This window comes from Mauremys mutica, chromosome 2 (genome assembly GCF_020497125.1).
Source record: "Mauremys mutica isolate MM-2020 ecotype Southern chromosome 2, ASM2049712v1, whole genome shotgun sequence".
In the NCBI taxonomy this organism is placed as follows: Eukaryota; Metazoa; Chordata; order Testudines; family Geoemydidae; genus Mauremys; species Mauremys mutica.
The window spans coordinates 36,465,263-36,484,969 of record NC_059073.1 but is presented as its reverse complement, the minus strand read 5'-3'; the positions used below and the strand labels follow the sequence as shown (position 1 = coordinate 36,484,969).

The window sequence follows — 19,707 nt, the reverse complement described above, 5'->3', positions numbered from 1 at the left end:
GAGTCTTTTAGCTACAGACCTGGTTGTTTAGCTTAAGTTGGAGAGGCTTGTGATTTTTTTTTTTAAAGCTATGGAGGTCCATGGTTCAGTCCCTGATGGGGACCAAGCAGGTGGTGGTTACTAAAGTAGGGGCTGTGAATGACCACATGAGGAGCTCAGCACCTCACAGGATCAGGCCTTAAGCCAGGAAACTATACTTCATGGGCCTTATACAAAGCTCATTTAAGTCATTTGAAAGACATCTGTTGACTTCAGTTGTCTATGGGTCAGCCCTCAAATATTTTCTTGTAAGTTCTGCAAAACCCTTATCTTCTGAAGAGATTTGCTGATATACTGTATTATTAACTGCCAACCTGACAATAGTCAAAATCTGTTGTCTATTGATCTTTCCAAGACACTAAAAGATGTACAAAGTGTAACTTCCAACCTGGAGAAGCATGTCGGATTTCCAGCTGACTTGGCCAAGGGAGGAGGTTCACTTTGCAATAGATGTTGGAACCCCATGCATTTATTTTCAAGGCAATTGTATTACATTTATGAATAATTTAATGTATGATTGCATTCTATTCTACAGAGTGGGTTACCATAGGAGCTTCAGGAACGAGACAGTAAACAGCTCCAGAGAGGTACCACCCTGTTGGGTGGTTTGCATATAATTACTCAAACTAGGTTTTCAAGAGACCAGGAGGCAAAGAAAGAACTTGAGGATATATAAATGGGGAGTTTAAACATACTAGCGGCCTTTATTTTGAGTGAGAAAATTGACATGACATTTTGTCCAAGGAGAGGCCCCAATCCTGAGATGTTGGAATGACTTTGGCCTTGTAGGCTCCATAAGGCTGATGGACAATTTCTGGTATGTTTGAGTACGTGTAGGAACTTTTTGGTTTTTATATGATTTCTCTGTTGGCAATACACTGTTCATAGCCCCCAGAAAGAAAGCAGTTCACAGAGGCTGTCCTTAAGCCATACTGGCTTCCTGGAGATATTAGTGTATGGCAGGGGGCTGTGAAGCCTTATAACACCTGGTGAGATGGGTGAGTGACAGTGACAGCTGGGTGCCTGAAACCTTAAGAGGGTGCTCTTGAAGGACCATGGAAACAGTTACCCTGAAACTGTGATGCACTGTGTTGTCCATAGACCAGCAGGGTTCTAGCTTAAGTCTTGGCTGCCATAGGTGGCACACACTGCTAATTCAGTCTGTAGATGAAGACTGTCCTATTTAGTAGGTTCCCATTCTTATACAGGGCTACTTTGGGAAAAAATGGCAGACACCAATCCTAATGTAGCTATATTGCCCCCTTAAAGATAAGATACTATGAACATCTTACCTTGGCATTTTTATTAAATATTCCTTAATCCTACAGAAGATGAGACAGAGTAAACAGATGATCCCCTCATTAAATAAATGTCAATGGAACAACAGCTAGAGACTACAAATTAGATCCTTTACACCATGAAATATATTTTTAAAAGGGCAAGTGGCTAGACAAGCTAGTTAATAACAAAGAAAAGGCTATTACAAAGGGAAATCTCTGCAGAAGGACATTTTGTAATGTAGTCAGGAAATTTTGCATTACAGTATACTGGGCCAGGTGCTTCAGAAGGCTAATGACTGGATATTCTTCATATTTTATGGAATAAATATAACTCCCATTCATTTATTATCTCCCTTTGACTATTACAAAATAGGTCTTGTGGAAATGACTGAATTTTGTGGAAATGACTCTTAATAGAAAAAATGACATTTAGAAAAAAGTTGAATTATGCCACTGTATAATATGTGACAGTTTTGGAATAATTATAGATATGGGGTAATTACTAGAATTGTTGGTTATAGGTATCATTTTGTTAGGTTAAAACCAGAAAACATGAAACACAGGAACTTGTTCTTAGATGAATCTGCTATTGGCTGTTTTCTGAAGTTTCTGTGGACAGGAACACTTCAAAAATCCAACACTTTCCTTGTCATAATAGCTAATGCATCTGCTTATGTGCTTGACCTCTCCTACCTTGCTTACTAGAATCTTCTCCCCTTGGGCCTTTCTAGTACTTACGTTGCTTCACTCTAATCAGTCCACACCGCTACAGCCGAAATTACCTTCTGTTTCTTCAAGTTCCTAGGCTTGTTTGCTGCCCAGAACCTCTGCTCTACATCATTTATTCTGTTATCTAGTTCCTGGATTTTAGTTCATCAGTTTTAGCTGACTTTCATCCACGGAGGAGAAATAACTCTAATACTGAAGTGCAATGTTCAGGTGCTCCAGTAAATATCTGACTGCAGCTCAGGAGGGGTAAAGAGAAAGTAGCATGTGGTCTGCCTTGTCCTGAATGGTGCCATGTGGTGTTTCATCTCTCCTGTTTTTCCTATCGAATTATTTTCAACTTCTGCACTCCTCTACAACTGTGCGGCATAGTTCATCTGCAGCATTAGCAGAGGGAGCATAGAAAGCTGGCATTGGGGAGCTTAAGCAACTTACAGTTAGTTCTGCGGGTGTGAAGCTCTGCTCTCTATACTTTGATTTCATTAAGCTATATTTACTTGAGGGACAACCAATAAAAATTGCCAAATGACCTGCTGGTTCGTTTTTTATGATAATTGAACAATACCCGCCTTTCAGGATCTTCTTCTGAACGGATTGAATTGAACCTGTAAATGGTCTATTAAAGCTTCTCTAGGCTTTAACATCCTCACTTTCCCTCTTGTACCTTGAGACGTCAGGCTGTCTGTCTAAAGTAACATCAGTTTCTTCATCTTTAAGAAACAGCATACACTGTTCTTACACGTCTTGATTAGTGCCTTCTGTTCCTACAAGTCAAAGTCTTGATTTTTGGCAGATGTTCACCATCTTCATACATAATAACAGATGCAAAAAAACTATTTAATTATCATTAATATCTCAGGAGCATTCTCAAGAAAAGGATAATCTTTTCCCTTCACATTCATCTATTGTGTGGATGCCTTAAATAAAATCTTTTGATTCATCAGATTAGATGCTCAATAAGAGAGGGTTTTTTTTTGTTTTGATTTTGTTTCAGTTCTATTTTTTTCATACTTCGGTAGAGGTTTGTCTCTTTATGATTAGGGGGAAAAATAATTAAATTTTAAACCATCCTAGTTATTCCTGATTATGGACTTCTCAGTATGTGTCTTCCCTGCATATTTTCAGTGCTTTTTATTAATGATAAATAATTGGTAATACGCTAATTGTGGCTAGAGAGAGATGATGTTTCTACTTTAAAAAATTTGGGAGAATCTCAAACACTGTGTAAGTAGGAACTCACTTTCATCCCAAAGTATCCTGAAATCACAGAAGAAGGGTCAAAGTGGGCTGCCATGAGGGTGGAAGAGGACAAAGTTATCTCTAAAAAGGAGATGAAATTTCAGAGTGACTGTCTCGCATTCTGTCTTCAGTTAAGAAGTACTTTATGTTGTTTTGTCTTTTTTAAAAATTAAATATCAAATAAATAAGAAAAAGAGTCTAGGAGACTTCCTTTCCGCCATGAAAGTAGTGTAGATTTATGTCTTTGGAATACCTGCAGGCAGAGAATCAAGAGCCGAAGAGGAATGAGCAGTACAACAAGGCTTTAATACAGTATTGTACTCTATCCTATGTGGATTATAATGCTTTTGTGACATAGATGCTACTATAAAAGCTGGGAAATGAGGCAGAGAAAGATACCTGGTATTATGTGGAGAGGCAGGAGACTAAGTGAAAGAGAGCAGTTCAAGGTGAAGGAAATCTAGAAGGTATGAATCTGCTTAAGTTGGTCATATTGCTAATATTTATTTATTAAGAACTGGAGAGCAATGGCTGATTAACTAGGCCATCTAGAGAAACAGACTGATAGTACTTGCAAGCCCTGTCCTGCAGGGATCAGTTCTTGGCCCTATGATATTTAACATTTTTATCAATGACCTGGAAGACAACCTAAAATCATCACTGATAAAGTTTGTGGACGACACAAAAGTTGAGGAAGTGGTAGATAATGAAGAGGACAAATCACCGATTTAGAGTGATCTGGATAACTTGATAAGCTGGGCACAAGCAAACAATATGTAAATGTATACATCTAGGAACAAAGAATGTAGGCCATACTTACAGGATGGGGGACTCTGTCCTGGAAGTAGTGACTCTGCAAAAAGATTTGGGGTTATAGTGCATAATCAGCTGACCGTGAGCTCTCAATGCGTCGACTGTGTGGCCAAAGGGACTACAGTATTTTAATTATACAGTATTATAATCCTTGGATCCATAAACAGGAGACTCTCAAGTAGGAGTAGAGGTTATTTTACCTCCATATTTGACACCGGTGTGAAAGCTGCTGGAATGCTATGTCTAGATCTGCTGTCCTCAATTCAAGAAGGATCTTGATAAGTTTGAATGGGTTCAAAGCAGAGCCACGAGAATGATTAAGGGATAAGACAACATGCCTTATAGCGATAGACTCAAGGAGCTCAATCTATTTAGCTTAACAAAGAGAAGGTTAAGGCATGACTTAATTACAGCCTATAAATACCTACACAGGGAACAAATATTTAATAATAGGAGTACTTGTGGCACCTTAGAGACTAACACATTTATTTGAGCATAAGCTTTTGTGGGCTACAGCCCACTTCATCGGATGCATAGAATGGAGCATATAGTAAGGAGATATATATATAAACATACAGAGAACATGAAAAGGTGAGAGTTGTCTTACCAACTCTAAGAGGCTAATTAATAGAAAAAACTTTTGTAGTGATAATCAATCTACCAATGTGATATATGCCATCATGTGCCAGCAATGCCCTTCTGCCATGTACATTGGCCAAACCGGACAGTCCCTACGCAAAAGAATAAATGGACACAAATCTGACATCAGGAATCATAACATTCAAAAACTAGTAGGAGAACACTTCAACCTCTCTGGCCACTCAGTAACAGACTTAAAGGTGGCAATTTTGCAACAGAAAAGCTTAAAAAATAGACTCCAATGAGAAACTGCTGAACTTGAATTAATATGCGAATTAGACACCATCAATTTAGGCTTGAATAGAGACTGGGAATGGCTGAGCCATTACACCCATTGAATCTATTTCTCCATGTTAAGTATCTTCGCACCTTCTTGTCAAACTGTCTATAATGGGCTATCTTGATTATCACTACAAAAATTTTTTCTCTTAATTAATTAGCCTCTTAGAGTTGGTAGGACAACTCCCACCTTTTCATGTTCTCTATATGTGTATTTATATCTCCTTATTATATGTTCCATTCTATGCATCCGAAGAAGTGGGCTGTAGCCCATGAAAGCCTATGCTCAAATAAATGTGTTAGTCTCTAAGGTGCCACAAGTACTCCTGTCTTTTTTGCGGATACAGACTAACACGGCTGCTACTCTGAAACCTGACATTTAATAATAGGCTCTTTAGTCTAACAGAGAAAGGTATAACACAATCTAATGGCTGGAAGTTGAAGCTAGACAAATTCAGACCGGAAATATGGTGTAAAGTTTTAAGTGAGGGTAATTAGAATCATAGAATATCAGGGTTGGAAGGGACCTCAGCAGGTCATCTAGTCCAACCCCCTGCTCAAAGCAGGACCAATTCCCAACTAAATCATCCCAGCCAGGGCTTTGTCAAGCCTGACCTTAAAAACCTCTAAGGAAGGAGATTCCACCACCTCCCTAGGTAACCCATTCCAGTGCTTTACCACCACTCTCCTAGTGAAAAAGTTTTTCCTAATATCAAACCTAAACCTCCTCCCCTCCCCTCCCCCCGCCCCCCGCAACTTGAGACCATTACTCCTTGTTCTGTCATCAGGTACCACTGAGAATCATTAGAACAAATTACCAAAGGTTGTGGTAGATTCTCCATCACTTGCAATTTTAAAATCAATATTTTATTTTTTTCTAAAATTCTAGGAATTATTTTGGGAAAGTTCTATGGCCTGTGTTATACATTAGATCAGGGATCGGCAACCTTTGGCCTGCGGCTCGCCAGGGCTGGTTTGTTTACCTGCCGCATCCGCAGGTTCGGCCGATCGCGGCTCCCGCTGGCCGTGGTTTGCGGTCCCAGGCCAATGGGGGCTGTGGGAAGTGGTGCGGGCCAAGGAATGTGCTGGTCGCCGCTTCCCGCAGCCCCCATTGGCCTGGGATGGCAAACCGCAGCCAGTGGGAGCCGTGATCGGCTGAACCTGCGGACGCGGCAGGTAAACATACCGGCCCGACTCACCAAGGTGCTTACCCTAGCGAGCCGTGGGCCAAAGGTTGCCGATCCCTGGATTAGATGATCATAGTGGCCCCTTCTGGCCTTAAAAATCTATGAATGTTTGTCTGTCTTGGAATGAATACTCTAGGAAGCCCAACTGTGTCTTGCAGGGGACGGAATGAAGCTGCCACAGTGAACTGTATGTTAAAATGAAGATCATGTAACAAACATAGTGTAATTAATAAAATACAATTACAGTGTAAAAAGATTTAAATCAACACGCTTACAAACATAATCCTAATAAGCAATGTTAGATCTTTGGAAATTGTTAAAAGTGGCTGCCGTAAAAGACTGTTGACAGATGAAATGTTCACCAAAATCAAATGTGTCAAATATAAGTAACTTGCAAAGAGAGTCCTATAGTATTTCTTTTCCAGATAGCAAAGGAGCTCTGTGGCAAAAACAGTTCTTGATAATACAAGGGTAAAATTACAAAAAAAAATTAGAATGTGTAATGTGAATACTTCCCCATGGCCATAATCTTGGCAGGTCTAGTTATTTATGCTAAGAAAGTGATTTATTTATTCATTTCTACTACAGGACTGACCTTTGGAACAACAACAGATGGTAATTCTCCTGGTTTATTTCAAAGTATGACAATTTCTGTTGATGTATTAAGTCATAGTTCATGTAAATCAGAATTTACCTTTTCTTATTGTATTCCCTTTGTCTCCATTTGCAAAGTACTTAATTTTAGTGATGTGTTAATTTTAATATAGCTTAGTTGCTTAATTATGTAAAAAACCATTACAGCAGAGTCATCAGAATATCTCTGAGAAACCCCGCTTGCCAAGGTAAAACTTTTTTTATGTAAGCGGGAGGGTAATTTCATTGCAAATATAAGTAAATTTTGGTGGTAGGCTTTATAAATAAGCATATCAGGCAAGAAGGATGCGTCTTTTAATTCTGAAATCTAAACATTACTGATCCAAAGAGTTTAAGTATAATCTCACAACTTCTTTTCACTTAATATAAATAATGTATTATTTTCAGTTTAAACAATATATCTGTGTAGATAATTCATAGAATTTTTTTTTTAAGGCCAAGGGGGACCATTAAATCATTTACTTTAATCTGTGTATCCTAGGCCAATAAATTTCACCACTTACCGCTCTGTTGAGCCCAATAACTTGTGTTTGGCTAAAGCACATCTTCCAGAAAGGCATACTGTATGTCTATATGAACATTCTAAACTTACTGTATGGCAATTTACAACTTACTTTGTTTCTGACTTCTTTACATTATCATACGGTACTGAAGAACTTGGGTGCAACTTCAGATGCCATTGAACCTCGAGATCTTTGAAGGCCAACACACTGGCATTATATTTGCTACCTGATTACTACCTATTTGCCACTGGTGGTTTGGGTAGTTCAGACCAAGTGAGAAGCAGCTCTGGAGAAATTAGCATATTAGGAGTGCAAGGAAAAGTGAATACATTCATATGCCAGAGGCATTTAAAAAAAATCTTCCTGTATTACATCTCAACATATCAATAAGTTATTTCAATATGTCATTGGTTGAGAGAGTTTTCTAAGAACCAGAAAATGTTTCTCGCTCACTCCTAATCTACTGGATACAGGTTTAATTCCACTAACATTACAAACTGCACTGAACTTGAAAATACAGTAAAAGCTTTGTTATCCTGCATGTTGGGAAATATGGGTGTGCTGGTAAGTCAAAAATTTGTGTTAACTAAGACGGAGGGAGTTTGGGTGCAAGATGGGGCCTGGGGTGTATGTGCGGAGTGCGGGCTGTGGGAGGGAGTTTGGATGGGAAAGGGGGCTCGGGGCAGGGGATTGGAGTGTAGGAGGTGTTTTGGGATGCTGGATCCGGGCGGTGCTCACCTGGGGTGGCTCCCCACAAGCGGTGACATGTCCCTGCTGCTTCTAGGCGGAGGCGTATCCAGGCGGCTCTGCGTGCTGCCTCCACCTGCAGGTGCCGCCCCCGCAGCTTACATTGGCTGTGGTCCCCAGCCAATGGGAGCTGCAGAGCCAGCGCTTGGGGCAGGACAGGGGTAGTTCACAGAGCCCCCCATCCATTCCTCTGCCTAGGAGCAGCAGGGACATATCACCACTTGCAGGGAGCCGCCCGAGGTGAGCACCGCCGGGATCCGAAACCCTGAAACCCCTCCTGCATCCAACCAGCTGCCCCAAGCTCTCTCCCAGAGCCCGCACCCCACACCGCCTCCCAAAATACTGGCTTCTAGAGCCTTCCGGTTGGTAAAGTGCCAGGTAACACAGCTTTTACTGTATATTGGGTAAAATATTCAAAAATTCCTATGCCCTATTTTCATAAGTGGAGGTTGTATGATTTAACTGGGTGCAGAAACACTTGACAATATACAGGGCCTGCCCTCAGTGTAAGAAAACTGTGACTTTAGAATCATATGCCTGTTACATCTGACGGCATATACAGTATTTTTATTTTATATGTTCTGTGTATTTTTATTCACATTTTATACACTTTACATATTTGCATAGGTAAGGTACTTATGAAGAAGGCCATTTGGTATTGTTAATGAAAGTTTTTTAACAATGGGATGAGAACTGTAAGCTAAATATAATAATTTAATTGTGTACCTAGCATGATATTGACTCCACTGGACAATTGTTGGGAAATATGAATGAAACTGGGTCTTATTCTAGTCCCTTTGACACTTCACTTATTGCTTCCTTTCTAACCAGGCTGTGTCTAGAGATAATATGAGTAAATTATCAATTGCTAAGTCAGTCTTTCATCCACTTTTGAATTTCATCATAAGCATGATACTTAACCATATATGCCACATCATTCTTTTAATGCAGCCCTGTATCAAAAGCTGCCTTGAAGTGCAAGTACATTATATCCGTTGTCTCATCCCTATCAATTCATTGTCATTTTTTAAAAGACATTAATACGAGGGTATGTCTATACTGCAATGTAACCCCAGGTTTAATGGGACTGGGACTCAGCTGCCCCTGGGTTAGAGAACCCAGGGCTTGAGCATCTACACTGATTGATTGTTAATCCTATGTTAAGAATTTCCTAACATGGTCTCGAACCTGGGCCTCTGGAGTCCACGCTGTAGCACGCAGACCCAGAGCCATATCCCAGACTCTCTAGCACCCTCCTATTGCATTGTGGGAAAACTTGACTATGCACCATGCACATTACAGGAAGTTAGAACAGCTCACCAACGCAATGCCAAGCAGTCTTTTCTGTCTGTGTGTGCCCAGCTACTGGAGCGAGCAAATTGGCAGAGGCAACTTTTTAAAACTTCTTTTGCTTGTGCTTTTACTCCTATGTCAGGAAATGATGCACTGTTGAATGTTTCGGTGGCATTTTCTGACCTGCCAAAGGAACCTGACACAGCTTATGATGGAGGAGGAGGAAGCATATCCAGGGATGGGAGACTCTCACTGGCTGATGCTGTTCATGACACACTATATGGTAGCTAATACCCCTTACGTACACTGGTTCTTCTGGTGCAGGGCCACAAGCACGGACTTGTGGGATCATATAGTCATGCAAACCTGGAATGACCAGCAGTGGATCCAGAACTTTCTCAAGAAGAAAGCTACATATTTGGAGCTTTGTGAGTAGCTTGTCCTGACTCTCCAGCATAAAGATACATGCATGCAGGCGCCTTTGCTGGTCCAGAGGTGGGTTGCTGTAACCATCTGGAAGCTGGCTACTGCAGTTCCATTGCCATCAGTTTGGTGTTGGGAAGTCCACTGTGGCTGAAGTGCTGATGGAGGTTTCTGAAGCAATTGGATGTGTGGTTTACCTGAGGGTGGCAGGCATAAAAGGTATTCCTGAAGTAAGTGCTGGCTTTAAGAGAATGGGGTTTCCAATCTGCACTGGGGTCACTAATGGGACTCATGATCATAGTTTGCCCTCCTCAAGGAGCAAATAAGTGCATAAACTGCAGAGGGTACTACTCCATCATTATGCAGGCCTTCATGGACCACAGAGGTCAATTTATGAACATCAGCGTGGGCTGCACTGGGAAGGTTAATGATTCTAGGGCTTTTTGCGGATTGGTAATCTACATTGGTGGACAGGCTGGGACACTCTTCCCACCAAATAACATTGTCATAAATGAAGTTACTTTCCTCACCATTATTCTGAGGGATCCTGCATACTTTTTTCTTGGCTTATGAAATCATACCCAGACTTAAGAGGCCGTGGGCAAAGATGGTTTAATGACACTCTCAGCAGGTGTAGAATGGTTGTTGAATGTGCTTTTTGCAGACTGAAATCCCATTGGAGATGTCTACAGACCCATTTGGATTCCAGTGTCATCAATGCTGTCTGGGTTACTGCGGCTTGCTCTTCGCAATTTTTGTGAAGCCAGAGGTGAGCCCTTTCCCACTGAATGGGCCTATCACAGTGAGGGGCTGCTGAATTGATATGCTCAGCCAGAAAGTGCAGCTGTCACAGCTGGAGCTGGATGCACTCAGGCAACAGAAGTCAGGGATTCTTTGTGCTACCACATAATGGACTTGCATGGCCCAATGGAAGAAGGGGAATAGTGCCTTTTATGAATGCACTTTTGAGGGATGAGGTCAAATGAATTGATAGTGTGGGGTTACAGTGCTTGGGGAGGGGTAGGGAGTTGATTGCCATGGAATGAAATTATGAAATGGTGGGGTGGGAGGTGTGGATTGATGTAAGGAAGTGATTGAAGTATGGATTGCTGGAGGATTCTTGGGATCAGCTGGGAAGACCGACGCACTAACATCAGCATTCTCTCTGCAGCCGACATCAGCAGTATAGAAGCGCAGGTCATGAAACACCAACTCCGCTGTGTACGTGTGCCTGACACTCGCCTCCCGAAGCAAGGACTCATCTCTCAGTTAAGCCAGGGTAGAAGGGCTCACGGAGGGCAGCGAAAGTGTTTCAAAGACGTACTGAAAGTAGGGAGGCATCAACCCAACAAACTGGGAGGGCTTGGCTCGGAACAGGACACAGCAGCGTCACACCATACACCAAGCCACAGCCCACTTTGAGGAGAACAGACGTGCTCATGAGACAGAGGAGGAAAGAAAGGGCACAACAGTCCAGCCAACAACTGTGTCGCCTCCAAGATTACAACCTGCCACTTCTGTGGGAAAATCTGCAGGGCAAGAATTGGGCTCCTCAGCCACTTAAAGACTCACCAATTAACCCCCTTGGCAGACATCATCCTCGCATCAAGGGATAGCCGAAGAAGCTATATGTATTGAAGAATAGTGTTTGCATACTAATTCCTAATTGTCCCTTATCATGTGTTTACCTCTGTTATTTTAAATACACATTGAATATGATTTGATGCAATAAACTTTTTTGATGAAATAAAAAGCTTTATTTATAAACCTGTATTTTAAAAGAACAACATTTACCCATTGGCAGGTAGGCCAGCTGCCAATCTCACACCAGCACACCTGTAACAACAGAACCTTAAAACAAATTTTTTTTTAAATGAATGAACAAGTACACACAGTGATGTCCTGTACGTGGCAGAAACCATCTACCATTGCATGTCTCCTGGCCCTAGTTCTCCTTTCCCTGTTTGCTGTGCACTGGGCGCGGGGGTAGGGTGATAGCGACATCCACAGGGGAGGTGGTGGTATGGAGGGATGAATGGGGCAAGGTTGCCCTGCCAGCCGCTCCTGGGGCACAATTGCATGAAGCTGTCCAAGCTGTTTCTGGATTGTATCCCAAGTACCATGCAGGGGTCTCAGACCATAGTGTGGGTGATGCAGCAGGAGCCGGTATTCTTGTGGTCATTAACGATATCAGGTGCTAAAACAGTTCTTTCTGCTGAGCTCTGTTCACCTCCCTTAGCTGCCATTCCTGTTCCAGGAACTGCGAAGCAAATGCATGCCCCTGCGTTGAAACCCTGACCTCACGCTCATGCTGGCTGCACAGCTTTTCTGCTTGCCTCTCACCATGCCTTTCCTCTTGCCATAAGTCCCTCTCTCTTTGGTATTGGACCTGCTTGTTGGTCCTGTCCAGAACTTCAACCATAAATTCATCATGGAAATGCTTCCTCTTGGAACAGTCCCTGAAGGTACCGGTATGTTGGCCTAGGCTTCTGCTGCAGTGTGGGTGAACTGTGGAGGTACTGCAGCCAGTAGAGGTCAAGGAGCCTGGAATAGGACAAGACATAGGATTATTCTCTCAAATAGTTCAGTGCAGGAGCATAGGAAAAATCCTTGTGGAATTTCAAGGGCATAAAATGTCACTTTTCCAATGTAACTTTGATATATTGTGGGAGGGATGCTTCAAACTGCAGAAGCTTCCAGGACACAAGTTGGTTAATTGCAGCAAAAGAAGTGCAGAGACAATGATGATTAAAAATTCAAAGCTGTTTTTTGTTTTCTAAGAATTGCAGAATTAGTTGGGTTGGGAGTTGGGCGTGGTCAGTGGCCGTGCTACAAAAGCTTTTTCTATCATTTCAGGCCTACCACATTTTGGAGGACATAACAGTTCTTGTGGTGCCTGATTTGCAAAGGGAAATGTTATTCCGAGCTGCTAATGGAAAGCCTGCAGTGTATGCAATCAAAGCATTAAAATGTATAGTGACTGAAGAGCACATCAGTGAGTGGAATGGGCTGCTCAGGTACTGAAGTGGCCCTGGAAAATGATATCTTTCCCTGAAATGTGACCGTCTATCTGGAATTCCTGCTGCAGGGCAAGTTTGCAGCTATCAGCACCTAGGATTGGGTCAGAATTTGTGAGGGGATCAGCAAGATTCTGTGTTAGTTTCCACATGGCTTAGCCTGTTATAGCTGCATGCAAACACACACAACTCCATAGCCATTCTCCTTACCCCCACCACAGTGCATTTCTAGAAAAAAAATTCAAACCCCAGTCAAATTTGGCACAAATTACTTTGTCCCTATGGGCTGAATGGACTACCCATAATTGAAATGGACTAGCTTTGTAAATGGAAAACACTTCCCCGCCCACCCGCAGTTCAGTGTTTCCAGGCAGCTTGTTACATGGTAGAGTAGTTACAGCACGGTGTATTTATGGGCATGGTAATATAAGGTGGTGGCTATTTTTAGGAAATAGGAATAGCCCTAGCAAAAATCTCTACTGTCTCAAGTAAAAATACACTTTCCAAGTGTTCTTACTGATTGCATTTCCCGGTCGCCATTTTGAACTGCACGTGGTGAAGGGGGAAGAGTGGGGGAAGCCAAGCTGCTGTTTGCATACAATCCATCATTAGCAGGTATGTGCTGCTAGCTGGTGCCTGTAATAACTTTTGCATTGTTTCATATATTGGCAATCCCTCCCATTACTGTATTAATAAACATTCAAATGGAGCCAGAAACTTGCCGGGCTCAGGGGCAGTTTTTGTCCCTTCTGTCTGCTGCAGGCTCCATGGTGGGTTGTCCCTGATGGGGAGCATCAAACAGCTTCTGTGCTGCTGGTTCTCCTGCTCCAAAGCCTCCTTTGGGACTGATTTCAGCAACACTGTGACTTCACAATCCTCACTTGGCACCTGTTGCTGGGTCCCTTCAGTTCCCATGCTGGATTCTGAGGTCTGCAGGGTGCCATCCTGGCTGACCAGGTTATCCTGCACCACTGTTGACTCCGTGTTTGGCGCAGTGGCCAGAACCCGGTCAAACTTGCTGTAAAATGGACATGATATCAGCAAGTTGCCAGAGGTGTGGTTCTGGTCTCTGGTTGTGCTGTACTCAGCCTTGAGCTACTTAATCTGCTCCCTGCACTGGTCATCGATCTGGTAAAATTGCAAAGCTGCCAGCTTCTTTACTATTTGTTGGTATGCATGGTCATTCCTGGTACTTTTACTAAAATCCACTGTTTTGCTGGCCTCACACCAGAAATTTACCAACAGCTGGCTGTACACCCCTGGCCATGAAGCAGGGTGTTTACTAAAGGCTGTTTTTGTTCAGTCTCTGTTGCAAACACAGAAGTTTCTCTTCTGGTGTGTTTGCAATGTGATGGTCAGAAGACAATTGAAGGGTTAAACATAGACTCACCGAGCTGATGCAGTCCCACTCCACCAGGGAGGACTGCTTCCCTTTTCATTGGAGTTGATTGAAGATTCTTGGGATAGAGAGGAAAAGGAAATTGGACTATGGGATTGTGGGATTCTTTTGGCAGGCTCCCAGGACCTAAATCAGAGGCGCGGGGATTGGGGAAGCAATGGGGCCCAAACCCTGGGTTCCAGCTTGATTTGGAATCAGACCATACACCTGTGTAGGGTCCTAGGTCTGAGCCCAAGTCTGAAAGATTTGTGTGTAGATGAAAGTGGTTAAGCGTGAACTGTGCTTTATCAATCCTTGCTATCCTTTTTACTAGTCCTTTCTGTGTCCAAGAATTTCTCTCTCGCTCGCTTTTCTCTTCTCCTCCAGCCCCCATTGCTGTAGTAGTTTTCCCAGTACTGCGATTACGCTTATAGTTTCCTTTATCTTCCATCATGCTTTTAAAAACATGGATATCTGGGTCAGTGTCTCTCCACTCTCTAGGTTATACTGTTTTGAAGTGATAAAACTCTACTTAGTTAGTAGGTCGTCTTTAGTCTTGCTTAGAATTCTGACTTCAGAGATACTGGCTCTTGGAGCCCTTGTGTTGGTTGCAGTTTATTTTCTGTCTGTTATTATGTGGCCCTAAGATTTCATTTTCCCATAGAAAATGTATATTTTTGCTGCTGCTTCTGCTTAAAGTTTGCTGCGCATACTAGCCGTACCAGGGCCCTGTTGTGTTAACTGCTCTGCAGACTCAAAGACAGCCCTGGGCCCTGCCATAAACAGTTCACAATCTAATAAGTGCATGTAACTGCTCTTTCAAAAGTACCTAAGGTTCCACTGACTTTCAATAAAACTTAGGCTCCTAAATGATTTAGTCACTTTTGAAAATTTTACCTTAGGCCTACGAGTCCTACTCTCTCTGGTACTATTTAAAAATGAAAAAAATCTCAGGCCAATTTTTTTTAAATTTTATTTTAATGCATATCTAATGGTAGGTGGCTGAATAGGGAATTAGGAGCCTAAGTGGCCTGATTTTCAGAAGTGCTAAGTAACTATGAATACCAGGGCACTTTTATTTAGGTGACTACCTAAGGAATTAGGCATGGGATTTTCTAAAGTGCCTAAGATATAGTCAGGTGCCTGAAACCCATTGATCTTCAAAAAGAGCTGGTCACCAACTCCTTTGAAATTCCCTGCCAAGGAGCTTAACTTCAGTCATGCGCTTTTTAAAAATCTCAATCCAGAACTCCAGGCACCCTGACACCACTCAGTGGCTGGGAGAGCGATTGCACAGGCCGAGAAGTTGCACAGGTTGATTACATTTGTGCTGCTTGTCCAGGTGCGGTCTGCTGATTCTTTGAGAAAACAAGCATGAGAAAGAGGGGAAAGATCCCCTCCATCTTCTCTTTGCTGCTTTAAAAGTGGGGTACCCATGCTGACAAAACCAGAAACACTGCAAGAGCACTGGATAAATTGAGACACAAATTCCACTGCCCAAACCCAGCACGCTGAAACATGCAGCTTTAACAATCACTGCTTCCTCAGTTGGCGAGAAAAAGACATTTTACCTGGAATGACTTGGAGATGGTTGTACTAATGTGAAATTCCCTCAAGCATTCTCTAAAATTAGGAAGGCGTTTATAGCTAAAATCTTCCCATCAATCACAGCTTTTTTCTAATGAACAAAACCATTTGTATTAAGATTGCTTATTGCTGAGCATCTTTTGATTTCTTTCTTTTACATAGAAAAATCAACCAAACCTAGAGTATAACTCTTTTGTAGGCTGTGTCTTTTTGCCATGAACTGCAAACTTGAGGGGTGGAACTATTTTAATACCATGAACGTCATTTTTCAGCATTTTCAGTTTTTATAAAAAAAGGTTTTGTCTTTTATTATTTAGCAACCAATCCTTGAGGTCCCTACTCAGTTTGCCTAAGTAAGGGCCAAGTAAGGAAGCAGTCATTGATATCGATGGCTGCTTTGCCTGAGGGAAGATTGACTAAAAATCTCAAGTTTCGGATCTACATCAGCATATATTTGGTTGCACGTATTTGCCTATTTCTGTAACGCTTCTGAATGGTTGCTCATGAGTTCTGGTGAAAGATGTTTAATAGTAAAGACATTCTTCAGGGCATTTACATCCATCTCCTACATGTCTTAGTCTGAAAATCTCTCTCTTTTTTCTTTTCTTTTCTTTTTTTGATCAGGTCAACTAGAACAGTCTCTGTAGTGCAGAACTCTCATAAATGTGAAGCAAACCATCCACCATTATGTTTGGCACTAAAAGGTCAGTTTCTGTATTCTGTTTTTCATCATTCAAAAAAATGTATAGTGAATGTGACCATACTATAAAACTTTATTTGTGGTGAATATAATATTTTGCAAGGTACATAAACAGGATACATTACTGTTGTTGTTTTATCTGTGTTCCTCTCCCCCTCCCCCCCCCCGCTATATAGTCCCTTAGTTCTTTTTCATGCAGGGAGCAATATATAAACAGAATTATATTACTGCTACCAGAAGCACAATGTGACACCTCTAGCGTATGAAATAGAACATTATATTGGTATCAGAGAGCATCCAGCATTCAGAAGGAGAGATGCTGGAAATACACAAAATGGAGTAATACATATCCCATTTTCATGAGTGCAAATGTACCATTGCTGGGTCCATAGTAATGGGCTTCTAAAGCTGCAATTTTGAGGATTTCCATTTCTTGCTGATTGTGTTTCAGGGTTGTGGGAAGTTAAAGCTTGTACCAGATCAAATGATTCTACTAAATGTAATATTTATGCCATGAATTATGCTACAGTTGAGCTGGGATTGATATTTGATTTATCAGTGACATAATTTAATCTGTAAACCACATGTTTCAAAGCATTTTGTTCTTCTGCTATCTCTTTATTTCTTCAGAGTTTTACAACAAAAGGCCAACAACAGGTTTCATCCATTTCATCCATCCAGTGGCCTTGGTATTTTATTCTTTTTATCCACCCCAGATTGCATCTTAAATATTATGTAAATGAAAATTTCCCACACAGATTCCTTTCTGAAAGCCAAACACTTCTGTGTTGTATTTGACCTTATCATATACATGCCAAGAATTATGTGAGGTATTGTTAGACCTTGGGTACAAGAAGTTCTCACTGTTCACCTGCGAGATGCAGCTATTATGTAACATCTGTTTACTGTGTGTTGTGTTATTCCCTACCTCAAACAGCTGTGCATCATGTACAATAGGTAAATGGTTCACTATATTCTGGAAGGATAGGACAGAGTAGACCTTCCTGGCATACTGTAGATTCCTATGTATAAAGCGAGGAAATGCCTTTGACTAGAAAGATTAAAAGGGTAAAATGTGTCATCACACTGTTATTTTCAATAGATCGTGATCCCCTTGTTCAAATACTAGAAAACTGTAATGTGTTTAGGTCCAAATTTTCAAATGTGGCCATTAATTCTGGATGCCCAAATTTTGGGTGCTCAATTTAGAATACTCAGAGGTGCTGAACCTGCCAACCTCACAGGTTGACCCTCCCCCCAAAATCAGTGGGTACTTTTTTGAAAATTTCAGACTTCATATTTAATTGTCTGCTTATGGAAAAATACTGTTTGCAAGGAAATGTTGTGTTACACAAAACAGTTAACTTATGGAAAAAAGAAATTAAGGGTTTGTTTTCCTCTAAAATGAAATCTGAATGAGTTCTAATATTGTGGTGCCAATTATAATACAAAAGAGTTATTTTAACAAAACCACAGCACTTTGATTTAAAGCCTAAACTCTCTCATCATCAAATTGTCAAAGCTACTACCAGGTATATTGTAGCTGAACTCTTATTTCTACCTGTTGCTGTGTTTTATGTGCAAGGTTTGCATTCAGTGAATCATATCTATTTGAATTAGTCCTGACTGAATAATAAAGTTGAAAAAAGCAATTGTTCTATCAGAATAATTTTTTCAAACATGCAGCTTCTGAGGAAGGAAAATATTTCTAAGATGCTTTATCACAAGCCCCACTGACAACAGGTACTGACATTTTTAACAAAGATGTGAATTACCCTTCATTTCAGTTTAATTTAAAAGCTGATCCCATGCCTTTAAATACTGAACTGTCATAAGTGTTTTCAGTATTCCATTCTCATCTTTTTTTATTTACCATGCTAATTTCTCTGTGATTAATTGAATCTACAAAAGGCACCAGCATGGAACTAGCAGAGGTGAGTATTTTTTCTCCCCAAATGAGTGTCTGATGTGATGTTTTATCCATGCTACATACTTACTCCAATTTTGCAAAAGCAATTTTTCATACTGTGGCCCAGACCATCCCTTTGTGGAAAAACCCATAGAAGGGGAGACTTGGGTAGAGTTTTATGTGAGCATTACCTTGCAGAGATCCCCTTCAGACTATCCTATTGGCATGGGGTGGGATTTTCCCCATCCATAGAAGAGCCTATGTGGTCTGCTGCCATACCTGGCAGTGCATCTGGGATTTACAGGAGGCTCTGGCTACCTTCCATTGGAGGAGTTAGGCTACCAGGGATATCCCCCGCTGTGGCTATCCCTGGGTTCCCAAGCAGGGGCTACACAGAAGACATAGTATAACCCAAGGCTCCTATCTTTTTGAACTAATCCCATATGGCTGGAGGAGATTTCTATTCACTGGCCTGCAAACTCTCCACGCTGTCCCCCAATACAGACCCTGCACCATACCATAATGTCAAGGGGGGAGCTGCCATAGAGGCAATTGCGGTCCCTGTATTCCTCTTTGTATCATACAGCACATTGACAACACAATAATAAGTAAACCTGGAATAGACTTCCACAGGAGGTTTTGGGATCCCCGTCATTGGAGGTTTTTAAGAACAGGTTGGACAAACACCTGTCAGGATAGTCTAGGTTTACTTGGTCCTGCCTCAGCTCAAGGGGCTGGATTTGAGACTTCTTGAGGTCCCTTCTAGCCCTACATTTACATTCCTATGATGCTAAATCAGTGCAGACTTAAAATTTAACTTAATTGAAATTGTTAGTTTGGTTGGAAACATTTTCTGGATTCCGTGTGTGTTTATAAACTCCATCAGTCCTTAAGAAATTTGTAACAAGCATAGCTATAACTGGTGTTTATGAGGAAGACACATAACAACAATGGTTTGTGTCTTTGTGCTCTCTGCTGCTGGCTATTTATTAGCAATTAACTAATACATTGTGGGCTGGTTTAGTTCCCCTTCCCTCCCCCCGTTAGATGCACCTGCATGATTCTCCTAAAGTGGAGACAGAGGACTTAGATGGAAGTCCACAGAGTTCAGGGAAGAGCTGGTGCAGGACTGGTGTGTTTCCTTTTTGGATAGATTGCAGAGGCCTTTGCCTTAGGGGAATAGGACTGGATACAACTGAAGATGATTACTTGGAAAATTAGAAGCTGGATAAGAAAAGGGAAAGGTCTCCCTGACACACATGATCACACTCTCTTGTTGCAGAAAGTTGTGGGA

The 19,707-nt window shown here is 41.6% G+C and overlaps 1 protein-coding gene across 4 annotated transcripts in view; it reads left to right on the top strand.

Annotated features, from left to right (window-relative positions):
- The window catches only part of OXR1 (oxidation resistance 1), a 556,965-nt gene that overhangs the window by 96,419 nt on the left and 440,839 nt on the right, over positions 1 to 19,707 (top strand). For all 4 annotated transcript variants that reach the window (XM_045003186.1, XM_045003185.1, XM_045003187.1 and 1 more), the window contains exon 2: positions 16,429 to 16,508. In XM_045003186.1, coding sequence (XP_044859121.1) covers positions 16,492 to 16,508 — 17 coding nt within the window. In that variant the 5' untranslated portion in view covers positions 16,429 to 16,491. The remainder of the gene's footprint in view (positions 1 to 16,428; positions 16,509 to 19,707) is intronic.